Source organism: Conger conger, chromosome 13 (assembly GCF_963514075.1).
Source record: "Conger conger chromosome 13, fConCon1.1, whole genome shotgun sequence".
Taxonomy (NCBI): Eukaryota; Metazoa; Chordata; class Actinopteri; order Anguilliformes; family Congridae; genus Conger; species Conger conger.
In genome coordinates, this window is record NC_083772.1 from 5,456,372 (window position 1) to 5,472,816 (window position 16,445).

The window sequence follows — 16,445 nt, forward strand, 5'->3', positions numbered from 1 at the left end:
AATTGATTAACCATGCCCATCCCAAACAAAAATGGAAAAGGACCTTTGTTTTGTTGTTGTCTACAGTATGTCTTTCAGCCTCAAAGTAACTGTAGATATTATTTTGGTGGTCAGGTGTTCCAGGCGATGTAAAAACCTCATTCAAATCAAGGGTGACTCTAAACCAGGGGTGTCAAACTCCGGTCCTGGAGGGCCAGCAATGTCTGCCGGTTTTTGGTGTGTTTTCAGGCATTTCAAAGGCCTTAATTGGCTGCTGACTGAAAGGCAAACCACGAATACCGGCAGACACCGCGTCCCTCCACGACCGGAATTGCCCACCCCTGCTCTAAACCATACAGGTCCTGAAGAGAGTTGGAATAATTCTCCCCCCCCCCCCCCCCCCCAGGTCCTGGAGGACAACGATTACGGGCGGGCGGTGGACTGGTGGGGGCTGGGCGTGGTCATGTACGAGATGATGTGCGGCCGCCTGCCCTTCTACAACCAGGACCACGAGCGCCTGTTCGAGCTCATCCTGATGGAGGAGATCCGCTTCCCCCGGAACCTGTCCCCCGAGGCCAAGGCCCTGCTGGCAGGCCTGCTCAAGAAGGACCCCAAACAGAGGTGAGGTGTAACGGTGGGGCCCCAGCAGAGGCGAGGGGCCAAATGTGAGTGCACTGGGGGGGGGGGGGGGTCAGGTAGGATCTGGGGCGCTCCCTGGCTTTATCTGAAATGCAGTTTGAGTTCTTTTAGTGAATCGACCAGTTTCTGGGGTGCCTCATTTGTATTGTGTTATATTAAACTGTGTGTGTCTGTCTGTCTGTCTGTCAGCATGTATATGTATGTGTGTGTGTGTGTGTGTGTGTGTGTGTCTGTGTGTGTATGTACACTCATTTTGGGGCTGACATTAGCTCAGGAGGTAAGAACGGTCGTCTGGCAGTCGGAAAGGTTGCCGGTTTGATCCTGCCCTGGGTCTCTTGAAGTGCCCCTGAGCAAGATGCCTAACGCCCAGTTGCTCCTGACGAGCTGGTTGACGCCTTGCATTGCGCCGTTGCGGTGTGTGAGAGGGTGAATGAAGAGGCATTCGTTGTGAAGGGCTTTGGATAAAAGTGCTATATAAATGCAGTCCGTTTATCATTTACCTTCACGCTGTTTACTTTAGCAGTCTGCTCATTTTAAGCTCCAGGAGGAGACCTGTGAAGTGGGGGCCAGTCCTGTCGGAGGGGAATTAGGCGGGTGGCGGGGTGTGATTGGTCCGCTGACTAACTGTGGGGGGCGTGGTCTGTGCAGGCTCGGAGGCGGGCCTGACGACGCCAAAGATGTGATGTCACACAAGTTCTTCACCTCCATCAACTGGCTGGATGTCCTGCAGAAAAAGGTACAAATAAGGGCGGGGGGGGGACTGTTGATGGGGTGGGGGGGGGAGGGGCTGTAAATCCAAACAACTTGGTTCCTCTGAGGATCTGGCAACCCTGGTAACCTCCAGTAACCCTGCCCCCCTCCCTCCCACAGCTAGTCCCACCATTCAAGCCCCAGGTGACATCAGAGACGGACACGCGCTACTTTGACGACGAGTTCACGGCGCAGACCATCACGGTCACGCCCCCGGACAAGTGTGAGTACGGCCCGAGCGCCTTCCCCCCCCCTCAGGGCGCCGTCCGACCCGCCACAGCCTCCGCTCGGCAGTCTGAAACACCGGCGCTTCACCCCTCCGTGCCCTGTACTGGCCTCTCGTGTGTGTGTGTGTGTGTGTGTGTGTGAGTGTGAGTGTGAGTGTGAGTGTGAGTGTGAGTGTGAGTGTGAGTGTGTGGAGACCATTTACCATTTTGCCATTTAGAGAGAGTACAGTGAGCTGCCGTGTGCTGTAAGCCGTGAGTGTAAACATGCTGTATCTCATCTGCGTGTGAGGCAACACACTCCGCTAATGTTGGGTGTGATGGTTGTGTTGCAGATGACAACCTGGACTGTGAAGACCCAGATCAACGCACACATTTCCCACAATTCTCCTACTCTGCCAGCATACGGGAGTGATGCTCACACACTATCTCCAGCTCGCTCTCCCCCTCTATCTCGTTCGCTCTCTCTCCCCCGCTCTCTCGTTCACTCTCTCCCCCCTCTCTCGTTCGCTCTCTCTCTCTCCCCTCTCTCTCGTTCGCTCTCTCTCTCTCCCCTCTCTCTCGTTCGCTCTCTCTTCCTCTCTCTCTCGATCACTCGCTCTCCCTCTCTCGCTTACTCTCACCGTCTCTCTGTCTCTCGCTCTCGCTCACACGCTCCCTTTCTCCTCCGCACGCACTCACTGCGGTGGAATGATCTCAGCAGCTGACCTCTCTTACACCAGCACACCCACGTAGACGCGAGGCGAGAGCCGGACGTTCGGACGCGAGGCGAGAGCCGGACGCAGACGGATGGACAGACGACGACGACCTCATCGGGAGCAAAGTGCCTTGACTGTCACTCAGACCTGCCCCACCCGCAGCCTGCCGTCTCCGTCCACCGCACCACACTGCAGCACAGTCACAGAGCAGGGAGAGGGAAAAAAAAAACACACCAAAAACTTTTTTCTTGTTTTTAAAAGAAAAAGGAAAATCTACTCCAAATGACATCATTTTTAACCCCCCCCCCCCCACACACACACACACACACATGATTGTTACGGTTTTAAAAGCCATATTTCTGCAGTCTTTACAAGTGCTCTTTCTGGAACTGGCTGTTACCAATAATATAGAACTGTTCCTATGGGCGAGAGGGAGTCGGGGTGGTTCTGGGGGCAAATCGGCGGTTTCTCTTCCCACTCGATGTGCGTTTGTGTATCTGCTGGATGTATACATCTGAAAATTGTGTGCGTTTCCGATGGTTGTGTACATCTGAAAATGTGTGTGTTTTGGTTATGTGGGGGGACGGGGAGGAGCGGCTCTAAAGGCAACAGACATGAAGAAATTTGAGCTTTAAATTAAACCAACTCTAAAGAGTGCTGTGACTTAGCGAAAACACCCTCAGGGCTCGCTAAAGAAACAAACCAGGGAACTCAAGTCTTCAGTCTGAAGAGGGCCCACAGGTCTAACGGTTGCTCTCTTCTTAAGCATAAATGTAATAATTTGTCAATAATGCTTTCAGTTGTATGTGCAGTCTTGGGGGAGGTATCCGTGTCAAAGGGTTTTGTAAGAAATTTTAGTATCTCAGCTGTTGAGATAAGCCAGCCTGTCGCTAGGCACATGAACTAGTACGTTTTATATTGAAACACTGACTGACACAGCAAGGGGTTGGCACTTAATAGCTAGAGCTCTACATCTGTTTAATCTGATGGAAAGGATTTCTTTTTTTTTTTCCTTTTGAAGAGCATTTTTTATTTGATCTGCTGCAATGCTGGAAAGTGGTCACCAGGGTGCGCCACTAGCCCAGCAGATGGGTGGATTCCCTGTGGAGTTATGAAATTGTAACTGGGTGAAAAATCTCTGAACACCCAGCTTGGGCATCTGGAGGACTGCGTGTTCACTGAGCTGCACGCCTGTCTGCTGTTAGGAGACGGAGCTGCAGGTGACGCAGTGTGCTATTGTGTGATGAGGTTTGTGTTCGATGGAAGGGTTTAAAGGCCTTTTAAAAGATGGAAGGGTTGTCACTTGTCATCTTTGTTTTTGTTTTGTTCGTTTTGTTTTGATTTTTGTTTCTCTCCCTGTTTGTCCCCCCCCTATCCCTTGAAACCTTTGAAGACAAATTTAGTCTCATTAAAATATATAAAAGATATATTTGTGAAAATATTTTTGTTGCCTTTTTTCATTATTTCAGCATTGTTTTGTTTTTTTATGGAGCAGAGCATATGTACTTGAGTGCTTGTGTATGGCTTTATGTTTTGCGTACAGTACTACACTTGTTCCGGACCTGTAATGTGAGAGCAAATCACAGACTTGTGCACAATGTGAGCGGAGAAAGAGGATGAAAGCGGATGCAGTAACGCCCCCTGCTTCTCAGGTCTCTTCTTTCCCCACCAGCCTTGTCCTGTCTTTTGCCACAGTAATGAAATGAACAGGAAAGCATCACCACTGACATTTGTGATTTTACTTAAACCTTCCCCGTCATTTCTTGTTTTGCTGGAGCAGGCCAGGGGACTTCCTCAGGACTGACGCTCGTGACAAAAGTATCCGCTCAGCACCTGTGCCTCTTGATGAAAAATTAATCCACGGAAGGCCTCCGACCTTTCCTGGAGTACCCCTTCGTTTTCTCACGCTTCACACCAAACTGGGAATGTGACGACTAACGACAGTCGGCTACAGACGAATGATGGCAACCGACAAGGACGCAAATTAAATGTGTAAAAAACATCTTGTACAAATGGCCGACTGAAATGGCTGGAATGACTGAATCGTTTGTGAGAGATTGAACTTGCTTTTGTTACATGCAGCTTTACCATTTCTGCGGCCTCTGTATTTTGAATGTGACAACCAGCAGTCACAAATGTGATTTTTTTCTCTCACTGAGTAGCCTATTTAGGCCTAGGTTGACCAGCTTCTGATTTTATTTGTGGGTGGGGGAGTGACAGAGATTTTGGAGCTATTATTTCTCTGACGGGTTGATTAACTTGTTACGGGATGTCAGTTCTTTAATTGATTGTCATAGATATTAGGCCTACCATTGCAATGAGCTATTATTAACCTAATAGAAATCTTCTAGTAAAATATCTGATTACTGAAATGCCTCTGGCTCTTAATCTCTTATGAGTGTGAAATTTTTTTTGTCATTGTATCATTTCAAACCCAAAGTGCTAGAGTGCAGAACCAGAATAACTAAAACTGTCACCGTCCAATGAATTATGGTGCTCAATGTATGGCTGGAATGTTTCTTTTCCTCAAACTTGATGCAAATTATAATGTGCATGCAGTTTCCTGAAGATGGTGGTTGAGGGAAAAAGTGTTATAGGACTGAGAATTACAGGTTGTTCATAACCACTGTGGTCTACTTGCAATAACAAATTGGGGGCATATACTGCTCTGAGACACTTGTGTGCAAGCAGAGGCCCGTCGGACTGTTCGCCAACAAGTGAATGTCTTGTATATTTTGCAATGCGACTATGACGTTCAGGCCTGTGGACGTGGTCCTGAGTACACGCGCATTGCACAGTACATGTGCGCCCCCCTTTGCGAGCCACGCCCCAGAATCTCAGCTCACATGTTGCCGCACACCCGCGTCGCTCATTGGTTGGAATGGGCACGCTAGGTTCATCGTGCTCGGGGGAGGGCCACGTGGAGTAGAACCAGAACAGCTGAGGGAATGTTGGAGGGTGACGGATTTTAACAGCGCAGGAGGGTTAACAAACTAGAATTTTTGGGTTCCGTTATTTTTCATAAGACGATTTTCGATCCAGAAATGTCTGGTAATTCTGTACGTAGCTGTCTCATTGGGGTTGTTGACTAGAGTTAAGTAGAAATAGTCATGGCTAATCTCCCTTGATTAATTATCCTTCATGTTTGTCGGAAGACGACATATGCAGTTAAATGCTGAACTGCATACTTTAAGAGGCATGCGCCCAAGACAAATTTACCAGATTAACGTTTCAGCCGAACGGGTAACGAGCTCGAGTGAGTTTTAAACGCGTGGACTTTGGCGGTTGGACTTTGGTGGTTCTGATCACAGTTAACATGTAGAAATAACACAACAAATATTGTTCTCAACATACATTCATACCTGGTTGCACAAATCCGCTGACCCTCGCCAATATGTCGATGTCCCTGCTTTGCCACTCACGTGGACCCACTGATCCCCACACGTCCCACCCCTACACGTGATCCCTCACGGGATTGGCCACAACACAGACTTTGGAACGTCACTACTGTTTGGGGCTGGATTAGAGAGGGGAATCCAGGGTGTCAGTCACAATTAGGGGAGGGGTAAGGGGGTGTTGTGAATGTCAGGTCGAGTTTCGGGTCTGTACTAGTAGCTGGGGGGGGGGCACATCGGAAGCCTTTAAACTTGCAGGTAGGGTAGTTCACCACCGTTTCAGGTATAAACCCCACGAAGATGCCTGGTCCATTCGGCTGGGCGACACGACTGTGGAGATGATACGACACAAGCAACTCCGTGGAAAAGGTAGCGCTAGCTAGCTGCTTGGCTAGCTATCTAGCTAAGTAGTTAGCTAGTGTCCCCCGATGAACGGCAGGGCGACGTTGGTGCCTGGCAGTTACCAAGCTGAACGAACTTGCATTGGCAGGGGAAAAGCAGCTTTTCGGTAAGAAAAAAAATAATTCAGATGTATAGCACAAGTCAGGTTACATGCTGTTTTTGCTAATTTGTGTTTGACTTAGTTTCACGATGTGATTTTTAAAGATACAACACATCGCTAGAAGATGCATATGAGATCAATTAGTTTATTTGTTGGCTAACGCTTTAATGTTTCATAACTGTCACAAAACGTAATGTTACATCAGATTCATTGTTGAGAGAGAGAGAGAGAGAGTGTGTGTGTGTGTGAGAGAGTGAGTGAGTGAGTGAGTGAGTGTGTGTGTGTGTGTGTGTGTGTGTGTGTCTGTGTCTGTGTGAGAGAGAGAGAGCGAGAGCGAGAGATTGTTATTCGAGGAAGTGAGTGGGATTTGTTCGGCTAGTGTTATCTCAGCCAAGTCATAGTATTACATAACGGGGAGAAGCAGCCGCCCCGTCCCGGCTCCATACAGCCGCTCCGCAAACAATGCTTTACTTCTGATACGAAGGACCGAGCTTTGGCGAGCCGTAGTGTCACATGACACGCACAGAAACTCGGCGACTCCTCTTTCTGAAGAGGATGGTTACCTAGGCGAAGTTGGGGACGTTTAGTGACTGCACTGTACAGATGTACCCCGGGTATCCTCAGGTAAGGGAGTGGGCTGGTTTCTTTTTTTTTTATTACACGTGCGGTTGGTCTAGCGTGGATGAGCAACAGCCATACTCCTGCTTTTCGCTGCGGGACCATATGCAGTTTCCAACAGCCTCCATGTCTGGCTCTCCTGCTTCCTTCAACCTCACATAGGTTATCTTTGAACCTTTTAAACCCGTTAACAGTATTCAAGAAAGTCTAGCGCTTAGAAAGCCCTGCCTTGTGTTTCTTCCACCCATTAGCTCAGCCAGCTGATTTCACTAAATAGTTCTCCTGTGGCTGAAGAATGGGGCAAATCCAGGTCATTGGAACAACACACACAGGGGATGAGTTATTATTTTCAGGACTTGGATTTTTATTTTCCCCCTGCTGTGATACCGTCTGCAAGGGCACGGCCTATGCCCTAATCTGTCCTTCATGAACTTAAGGTCCCAGAATCCTGGGGACTCCAATGGCGATTCTTGGGTGCCAGGTGGCTGGTTTTGGCATGAAAAGAATGTCAAAACTGGCTGCATGTGTCTTGGAGGACGCATTTGACAGTTAGGGGGGAAATAAACGCATGTTAATAAAGATGCAAGGCAAAATAAATATTTTTTTTCCACATCAGACAGAGTGACTCAGTCTATTTCAGAGGATAAATAGACTAGTAAGGCTGTTTCAGCTCCTGAGAACAGCAGTTGGACACGTCTCATTTCTTTCCTTGTCATTGTGTGTGTGTGTGTGCGTGTGCGTGTGCGTGTGTGTGTGGCAGGGGCAGCAGTCAAATCAAAATTAGTCGTATTTCTTTTTTGTGAGATATCCAGAACATGGTTAAAATCCAAAACCCCTTGACTGGCCTCGCAAGTCTGTAATTCCTTGTTTAAAATCTTTCTGGTTGGTCTGGAAGTGTGTGCTTACGATTGGAAGAAGACCAAGTTAAGAAAGGTAGGGGAGTTGGGCGGGGCGGGGGCGTTACAAAGATTCCACGGGCCCTGACTGACAGATGACATTGTGCTATAATTGTGCAGGGCTTGGGATGGGCTCACGGGGCCCTAAATTCCTGGCGGGGCCCCTGCTGGTAACCAAGAGCACAGAAATGATCTTGTCTCAGATTATCCTCATCTCTGATCCCGTTGCGTCATGAACCGCATGAAGCCTTGAGACTTGGTCGGCTGCACTGTGTCTTCACAAACGCAGCCGGCCAATCGGTGAATCTGCCAAACGCTTTTAACAGTGCCGTGAAGTGAAGGAGAAATGTCGATTGAATAAGGGGCGGCCTGTAGCGTAGCGGTTAAGGTAAATGACTGGGACACGCAATGTCGGTGGTTCTAATCCCGGTGTAGCCACAATACGATCCGCACAGCCGTTGGGCCCTTGAGCAAGGCCCTTAATCCTGCATTGCTCCAGGGGAGGATTGTCTCCTGCTTAGTCTAATCAACTGTACGTCACTCTGGATTACATTACATTACATTACATTACATTATTGGCATTTGGCAGACGCTCTTATAAGAGCGTCTGCCAAATGCCAATAATGTAATGTAATACAGACACTATTTCTGACTTCCATGGACAGCGCGTCCCATGTAAAGTTGTGGCTGGCCTTACGCACAAAATATAGAAGAGATTTATGTGCTTCCAGAAGACACTCAACCCAACACCTTGTTTCTGCCACACCTGTCTGTCAGTACCACCACATTGGAGATAAACTGAACACAGCCTTGGTGTTGCACTGAATTGCACTGCACAGCTGCTAATTGAAGTAATTTATTTTTACTTTTTACTTGGAACAGGTATCCCATTAGTCTAGTGTGCGTGCTTATGTGTTTGTGCTAGCTTGTAAAAACTGTTTTTGAACAGTTGTTGTGTTTGTGATCATTATCGGTATCAATAAATTGTTTGCATGCACGTGTATGCGTACATGTGCTTCAGTGAGTATGTGCATGAGAATGTTCTTTTGTGTGTGTGTGTGTGTGTGTTTGACCCTTCTGATGGTCGAGTGTTGAGCGTTTGTCTTTGAATGAGAGCTCCCTTGTTGTTACCGCCGTGCACATGGCAGAGAGTGTGTGCACCTCCCCGTGTGAGTGTGTGTGCGACTCGAGTGTGTGTAACTGTGAATGAGATCTCCGTCACTGCTGTCCCCCGTGCACATGGCAGAGAGCGTGCAGAGCTGTGCACGTCACACACTCAGACACATGGCACACTGGAGAGACGCTGAGTGGGGAGAGAGGGAGAGGGAGAGAGAGAGGGGAGGGAGGGAGGGAGAAGGGAGAGAGAGGGGAGGGAGAGGAGGGAGAAGGGAGGGAGAGAGGGAGGGAGAGGGGAGGGAGAGAGGGGAGGGAGAGAGGAGGGAGAAGGGAGGGAGAGAGATGGGAGGGAGAGGCGAGGGAGAGAGATGGGAGGGAGGGAGGGAGGAGGAGGGAGGGAGGGAGGGAGAGGGGAGGGAGAGGGGAAGGAGGGAGGGAGAGGGGAGGAGAGGGGAAGGAGGGGGAGAGAGAGGAGAGGAGAGGGGAGAGGAGAGGGGAGGGAGAGGGGAGAGGGGAGGGAGAGGGGAGAGGGAGAGAGGGGAGAGAGAGGGGGGAGGGAGGAGGAGGGAGGGAGAGAGAGGGGAGGGGAGGGAGAGGGGAGGGAGAGGGGAGGAGAGGGAGGAGAGGGTAGGAGAGGGAGGGAGAGGGAGGGAGGGAGAGGGGAGGGAGAGGGAGGGAGAGCGGGGGGAGAGGAGAGGGGAGAGAGAGGGGAGGGGAGGGAGGGAGAGAGGGGAGGGGGAGGAGGGAGAGAGAGGGAGGGGAGCGAGAGGGGGAGAGAGAGGGGAGGGAGAGGAGAGGGGAGGAGAGAGGGGAGGGGAGGGGAGGGGAGGGGAGGGGAGGGGAGAGAGGGGAGGGAGAGGGGAGGGAGCGAGAGGGAGGGGAGGGAGGGGAGGGGAGGGGAGGGGAGGAGGGGAGGGAGAGGGGAGGGAGAGGGGAGAGAGAGGGGAGAGGGGAGAGAGGGAGAGAGAGGGGAGAGGGGAGGGAGAGGGAGAGAGGGGAGAGAGAGGGAGAGAGGGGAGGGGGAGGGAGGAGAGAGGGAGAGAGGGAGAGAGGGGGAGAGAGATGGGAGAGAGAGGGGAGGGAGAGGGGGAGAGAGATGGAAGGGAGGAGCAGAGACACACAGGGCTGTCGAGTCATTTCCCCACAAGCGCTGTCCTAAGATCGGTTTCAGCACAAGAATGTACAGTATGAGTGGCAGATATGCTGATGCAGGGGGGAGAAAGGGAGGAGTCATGACTCATGAGGGGAGTGGCTAGAATAAACAGGTGCAAGTTTCATGTAGATAGCATGTGTTCATTGGCGAAATTGTGTTTATATGCGTGTGTATAATTGCTTTGTTTGAGATGGTATTTGGAAATATTTTAGACACCTTTTTAGAATTAAAATATAGGCACAATTCTATTTTATATACATTTTATAGGTGCATGCAGCACTAGTATACATTTGGATATATTGGAGCATTTGGAGCATGTTACCCTTTATGTTCTAGTGCAAGTGACTAAAACCATACCTGATTTGTATCCATTCATATTGATGAATATTCATATTTAAACGCCTACTCACAGGTGATCATGTTATTGTTTGGAGAGTGACCGCTACAGTTGAATGTATTTGGACTCTACCGCATTGAATAAAAAGATTAACATAATCTGAACTCATATTTAGTGCCTGGCAACAAAGCACAAATTTGCATTTTGGGGAGAGGAAGATGGTACAGACAGTCTGAAGTCTGACCTATAGACGTCTCTACACGCCGGGTATCTTACTTAGTGATGCTCTGCCAGGCATGTACCATAGCCACCTTCAGATCCTGTTTGTTTTAGGGGATCTTTGCCTTCAGCCTGGTCTTCAGGAAGTGAAATGCATGTTGAGTTAGTTTCAGGTCAGGTGATTATTGACTTGGGGCAGTCAGGAACATTCCACTTTTCGACCCTGAAAAACGTCCGGTGAGTTTTGAGGCATCCGGTTGGATCTGAGCGGACAAGCGTTTCTGTACACTTCAGAATTCGTCCTGCTACTGCTGCCAGCAGTCACGTCTTCAAGGAGGTGCCACTCCCAGTGGCAGCCGTGCGTGCTCAAGGCATGACACTACCGACTACTTTTACAGACGGACAGGGGCTTCGGATCGTGAGCAGGCCGTTCTTTTGTCACAGTGTCCTCTCCGTCACTTACTACAGGTTAACGGGTCTGCTCTTTAACTTCACGTTCATGCTTGTATTTGAAATGTGCAAGAGGACAGAGCCAAAACCACTGTCCCAATACTTTTGCATTTAGCTGTATAAATCTCATATTTCAGTAGTTTGATCTGTCAAAAAGTAGCCAGCAGTGAATTTTGCTGCTGGGTTATTCGTGCGGCTGGTGTGTTTTGCGGCTTTCGCTCTCTACTTCGCACTTTTCGGTTACTTCATTTGCGATTGTCCATCAAGTCGCCGCAGGATAATGCTCATTTAATTCGCCTGTGTTTGAAGAGACGAAAAGATTTTAATTTGTCCGCTTTTCATCAGATTAGGTCCGTGTTTTCAGTCCTTTGGATACAAGATGTCACTGTATAGCCCATGCATGGTAAACGTGTGTGTTTGTGTGTGTGTGTGTGAGTGAGAGAGAGAGACGAGGGAGCTCCCAGTCTTCTCTTTCTTGCTTAGTCTTCTCCTAAAAGGCTACACCCACCCCCAATTTTCTTGCGCACCCTAGTGACCCCACCCCTGTGAAAAGCCCCAGGATGCCGAAGGAGCAGGCCTGCACGTTGGAGCGGGGGGGCCGCTCCTCCAGCAAGAATGCCAAGGACAAGAGCAACAGCGCCGCCCTGCTGGCCTCCCGCGGCAGAGCGGGCAGGGAAGAGGAGGCCCGTGGGCGTGCCTCGCAGTGCAGCTCAGAAAAGGATTCTGGGTACTCTGGTGAGGAAGAGAGAATGCGTTTTCACTAATTCATTCATTCATTCATTATCTTTAACCCGCTTATCCTGAACAGGGTCGCAGGGGGGCTGGAGCCTATCCCAGCATACACTGGGCGAAAGGCAGGAATACACCCTGGACAGGTCGCCAGTCCATCGCAGGGCACACACACCATTCACTCACACACTCATACCTACGGGCAATTTAGACTCTCCAATCAGCCTAACCTGCATGTCTTTGGACTGTGGGAGGAAACCGGAGTACCCGGAGGAAACCCACGCAGACACGGGGAGAACATGCAAACTCCGCACAGAGAGGCCCCGGCCGACGGGGATTCGAACCCAGGACCTCCTTGCTGTGAGGCGGCAGTGCTACCCACTGCACCATCCGTGCCACCATTTTCACTAATATGTAACCTTTCTTTTGCACGTGCAACAATGCACATATCCTGTGTCAGTCTGTTGCTCACACACACCAAGCCCAAGCATGTCAGTTCTTTCCACGTACACTCCCACACACGCACTAAACGGGCGGTTCATTTTGTACGCACACACAGTGACACTTGGTATATCAAGTCAGGTCTACTGGATTGTGCATTTTCGTCTCGGTAAACTCAGAATATACTCAACAGAAGAATTTGGGGTTTGCGTGTTATTGTTCACAGACTATCTCACAGTTTGGGTAGTTTTCAGTGCTCTTTCTCTCTCTCTCTCTCTCTCCAGATGCAGGGTCAGACTCACTGGATGACCAGCGTAGCAGTGTGAGCGAGCCCCAGAGGAGAGGAGGGGGTGGGGCTGGCACCCCCCTGCCCTGCCCGGGGGAACTCACCCCCATCTACATCATCAAGAACCTGGTGCTCAAACAGGTGAGTGGGAGAGGGGGGGTCCTGTAGAGCAGGTAAGGTTCATCGTTTCCCTGCAAGAGCAAACCCGCATGTTAATAATACACGTTTAATACTAGAGTCAGCTGTGTCTGCCTTTCCTCCTTCCCCCACCCCCTTCTTTTACCTCTCCATCTCTCCTCCATTTACCGTCACCCCTCCCTCTCTCCCTCGTTGTGTGTCATTCCTCCACTCACCACTCCTTTTTCTTTCATCACTCTCTTCTCTGTATCTCTGTCCTTCTTTTCACCGCCTCCCCCCCTCCCCTTCGCTCTTCGTCCTCTTTCGCCCTTCCCCCCCCCCCCCCCCTCCTCCCCCATCCTCTCTCCCGTTCTCTCCCTATTTTGCTCCCTCTCTTCCCCTTGCTTCCTCTTCCTCTCTAGCCCCTGGCAGTGCAGTCCGGCTCAGAGCAGCTCCTGCCCGGTCAGCTGACCTGGGGGGGCGGGGCTGGCCACAGCTCCCAGGGCCCCGCCCAGCTCCTCTTCATTCAGCAGCCGGGCCCCGCCCCCCTGCGCGTCCCGAAGCCCCCGTCCCGGAGCGGGGGGGAGAGGGGCGGCAACAAGAACGGCAACAAGAACAGCAAGGGGACCATCCTGAGCTCCTACCCCCGCATCGCACCCCACCCCGGCAAGAAGAGCCCGGAGCCGGGCAAGGGGAGCAGCGAGGCGGGCGTGCGCGAGGGGCAGAGCTTGAGCAAGAGGGTATGCGTCGAGGAAAGGAGAGAGGCGGTGTCCACCACCTCCCAGATGCACAAGCACCACCACCACCACCACCACCCCACCAAGCAGCAGGAGGGCCGGCCCCACGCCCACCCCCGAGCCCCCGCCAGCACCAGCGCCCAGCACCGGCCCCACCGCGCCCAGACGCCCCCGGGCCCCTGCCCCTCCGTCTCCAGCTCCCCAGGCCCCCGCCGCAGCGCGGGGTCCCCCTCCGTCTCCAGCTCCCAGGCGGCCGGGGCCCCGAGCTCCCCGGGCCGGCAGCGGCGCTTCCTGAACACGGTGGAGATCCTGAGCCAGTCGGGGCTGCTGGACGCGACGCTGCGCACGCAGGAGCTGCTCCGGCAGAGCGCCGCCACGGAGCGCGACATCGCCCAGCTCCGCCGCCACGCCCAGCTGCTGTGCCGCGCCGCCCGCGCCGGGCCCCGGGCCCCCGAGGCCTGCGGCCGCCTGCTGCGGGCCATGGCCCGGTCCGGCTGCTACCCCGCCCTCAGCGGCCTGGCCCCGGGGCCGGGGCTGCGGCCTGAGGGGGAGGAGGCCGTCGCCGTCGCCGGCGCCGGCGGCAACTCGGCTGCCAATGGGAAGAGCAGCCCGGTCGCCGCCCTCGCCGACCGCGACAATGAAGCCGCCCCGCCTTCCCCTCTCCTTGCCCCCACTCCTGACCCGCCCCTGGATTACCTAGAGGAGGTGCTGCAGGTCGCCCCCAGTCATGGCCTTGCCCCCAGGGACCACAGGGCCAAGTCCCCCCCAGATATCATCATGCCGCCGGACAGCTCAACCAGTGGCTGCCTGCTCTAACGCCCAGCACGGAATGGCCCTCCCCCTCACACAACGCAGTGAAACGCAGTGAAACGCAGTGAAACGCAGTGAAACGCAGTGCCGCTCACCTCGTCAGTTTCTGTCTTAATTGGCTCTTGTTCTGGATGCTTGACTTAGATAATAGAGAGGCGTGAGAAATTTGAAGGCAACAAGAATTGTGACATGCCGCATCACTGTACTGCTTCTTCTCCTGACCTGCTGGCACTTCACAACGCGTTCGCCTGCAGCTTCCTTAAGATGGGTCAGTAGATCCCTTAAGACGGATCAGTAGATCCCTTCAGGGATCGTTCCTGCCCTCCTCGCCTTGTGTGAAACTGCTCTTGACATGATCCGGTTCGCTGAAGAAAAGGAATTCTCTACTGTGTAGCTTCATTTCATTTTGGTCCAGCGAGAGTGAACAGGTGATCAATGGCATCCTCTGTGGTGGGGTGGAGGGTCTCTCCCAACACTGTTCACAGAGCCGTTCTGTTTGAAACAGTCAGAAAAGGGGTGCACTGATGATTTTCAAGACCACACAGGGGGATTTCAGGGGCCTAACCAGGACCTTGAGGTGGGATATTTGGCTGTGCTGTACTTTTGTTTTTTTCTTTTTTCTTTCATTTAGTAATTTAATTGAGGATTCATTTTGGGTGCTTATTATGCTTCTAAATCACACTTTAATTCTTAAAGAAAATATGAAAGACCATTCATTCATTCCCCTCCTAAATTAATTGCAACTGATGTTCTCAGTAGAGAATGAAGTGACATACAGCCATGGATGTGGAATAAAATACTGAGAACGAGTGGAAGCTACAGCCCTGTTTGTGGCCATGATGGCATCCGCCAAACCTGGCCTTTATCCTGCCACACACTCCCCCAACTGAGGTTTGGATCTCAAACTCCAAACATCACATCCAGGAGCAAGGCCACGAGGGAGGGTGCGTGGTGGGGAGAGCTCACAGGAGAGGTCAAACGGACACGAGCCCCACCCTGAGCCCCACCCTGAGTGAAACCGTGTGCTCCTGTACGCTGGACTGTATGGACTAAGCCAGCTCCTGTCTTGGGGAAGAGAGCATCAGTAACATCAGAAGCCACACGAGTGCTGGCAGGTTTTTATAAAAATCAGTGCAGCGATTGCCTCTGAACCTGTTCGAACCTTGATTTGTTTGAATTCCTTAAGACGTTCTTTAGCAAAGGCTGGCCACATTGCCAGAGATGGACTTGCTTTTTCTGACCATTACTGCTTAGTTTTTTCCTTCTTGACACAACAGCCAACAAGCGGAGCGTCAGTCTCATGCAAGACCAAGTTGCGCACTGTAGCTAGTTATTGTTTGGATTCCACAAAGTCTGGAGAGAATAAACGCTTCAGTCTATGAGTGTTTAGAGAGTTTGGGTGCAAGTCTACAACACTTCCTAGCAAAGCTACTGTTTGTATACACAAAAAAAATACAAATAAATAAGCTTCTTCTATCATGGTGTGACAGTCATTTACATGTCATTTTTTTTCAGTATTCATTTAAATTATAACTTATACCATAACAATCTGTCATGAGTTAGGGATTGGAGTGAGTGATGCCTTGCGTGCCTGAGAGTGCGTGAGTGCAGAGAAACGCAATGACTCCATTTTCCTGCTACAACCTTCATTTTGATTGCATGAAGTCAAATTATGAAAAATGTTTCGAGGAAATATTTCCCCCAGCAGTAAGGAGAAACAAGAGTAAGGGAAAACACTGAGAATGTTTTAATACATGCCTTTATAGATTAACACATGGTGGGACCAGTATTCCTAGTACCTGTAGTATGATTTATCTGAAAATCTACTGATATAAAAACATTAAACAATTATCATCCTTCATTTGGCACTTGAATAAACCACATTATCTCCAAAACCTAATGAGGAAACCGATGAGTACTCTAGCATTGGAGCAAAGATTGATTGTCACCAAAATACAACATTTCCTTGCAAAAAAAAAAAGAAATTATGTGCCCGCTATCTAAAACCATAACTGACTAATACTACCCTTTAGATGACTGGATATGATTTTCAGATGCACACTTTTATATAACGTCTTCCACTGTTGAAATGATCAAGTGAAGAGTGCTGGTAAGCGAAATCAGGAGTTTTACCAGGATGTGAGCAATTAAGTGCACAAAAATTCAGACATGCCTTCACTGCAAAAAACAAAAATAGGTCGATCTTAAAGGTACAGTAAGTCATTTTAGACTTCTAACAGTCAAGAGAGGAATAGCAGCAACAAACGCACTCAAACCGCAACACTGTTTATCCCACCCCTTCTCTGTGAGCGTGCTGACGTTTAAATGCCATTGGCTGTGGCAATTGGA

The 16,445-nt window shown here is 50.7% G+C and overlaps 2 protein-coding genes across 2 annotated transcripts in view; both read left to right on the forward strand.

The window, feature by feature from the left end:
- The window catches only part of akt2 (v-akt murine thymoma viral oncogene homolog 2), a 9,965-nt gene extending 6,234 nt beyond the window's left edge, over positions 1-3,731 (forward strand). Inside the window, 4 exon segments of the mRNA XM_061217810.1 lie at positions 386-600; positions 1,267-1,354; positions 1,489-1,591; positions 1,928-3,731. Coding sequence (XP_061073794.1) covers positions 386-600; positions 1,267-1,354; positions 1,489-1,591; positions 1,928-2,007 — 486 coding nt within the window. The 3' untranslated portion in view covers positions 2,008-3,731.
- A 2,145-nt stretch (positions 3,732-5,876) lies between these two features.
- si:ch211-132b12.7 (uncharacterized protein LOC564531 homolog) lies at positions 5,877-15,572 on the forward strand. Its single transcript, XM_061217459.1, has 4 exons — positions 5,877-6,193; positions 11,509-11,711; positions 12,431-12,573; positions 12,972-15,572. The coding sequence occupies exons 1-4, from the start codon at positions 6,114-6,116 to the stop codon at positions 14,100-14,102; spliced, it is 1,557 nt and encodes a 518-aa protein (XP_061073443.1). The 5' UTR covers positions 5,877-6,113; the 3' UTR covers positions 14,103-15,572.
- Positions 15,573-16,445: the final 873 nt, after the last annotated feature.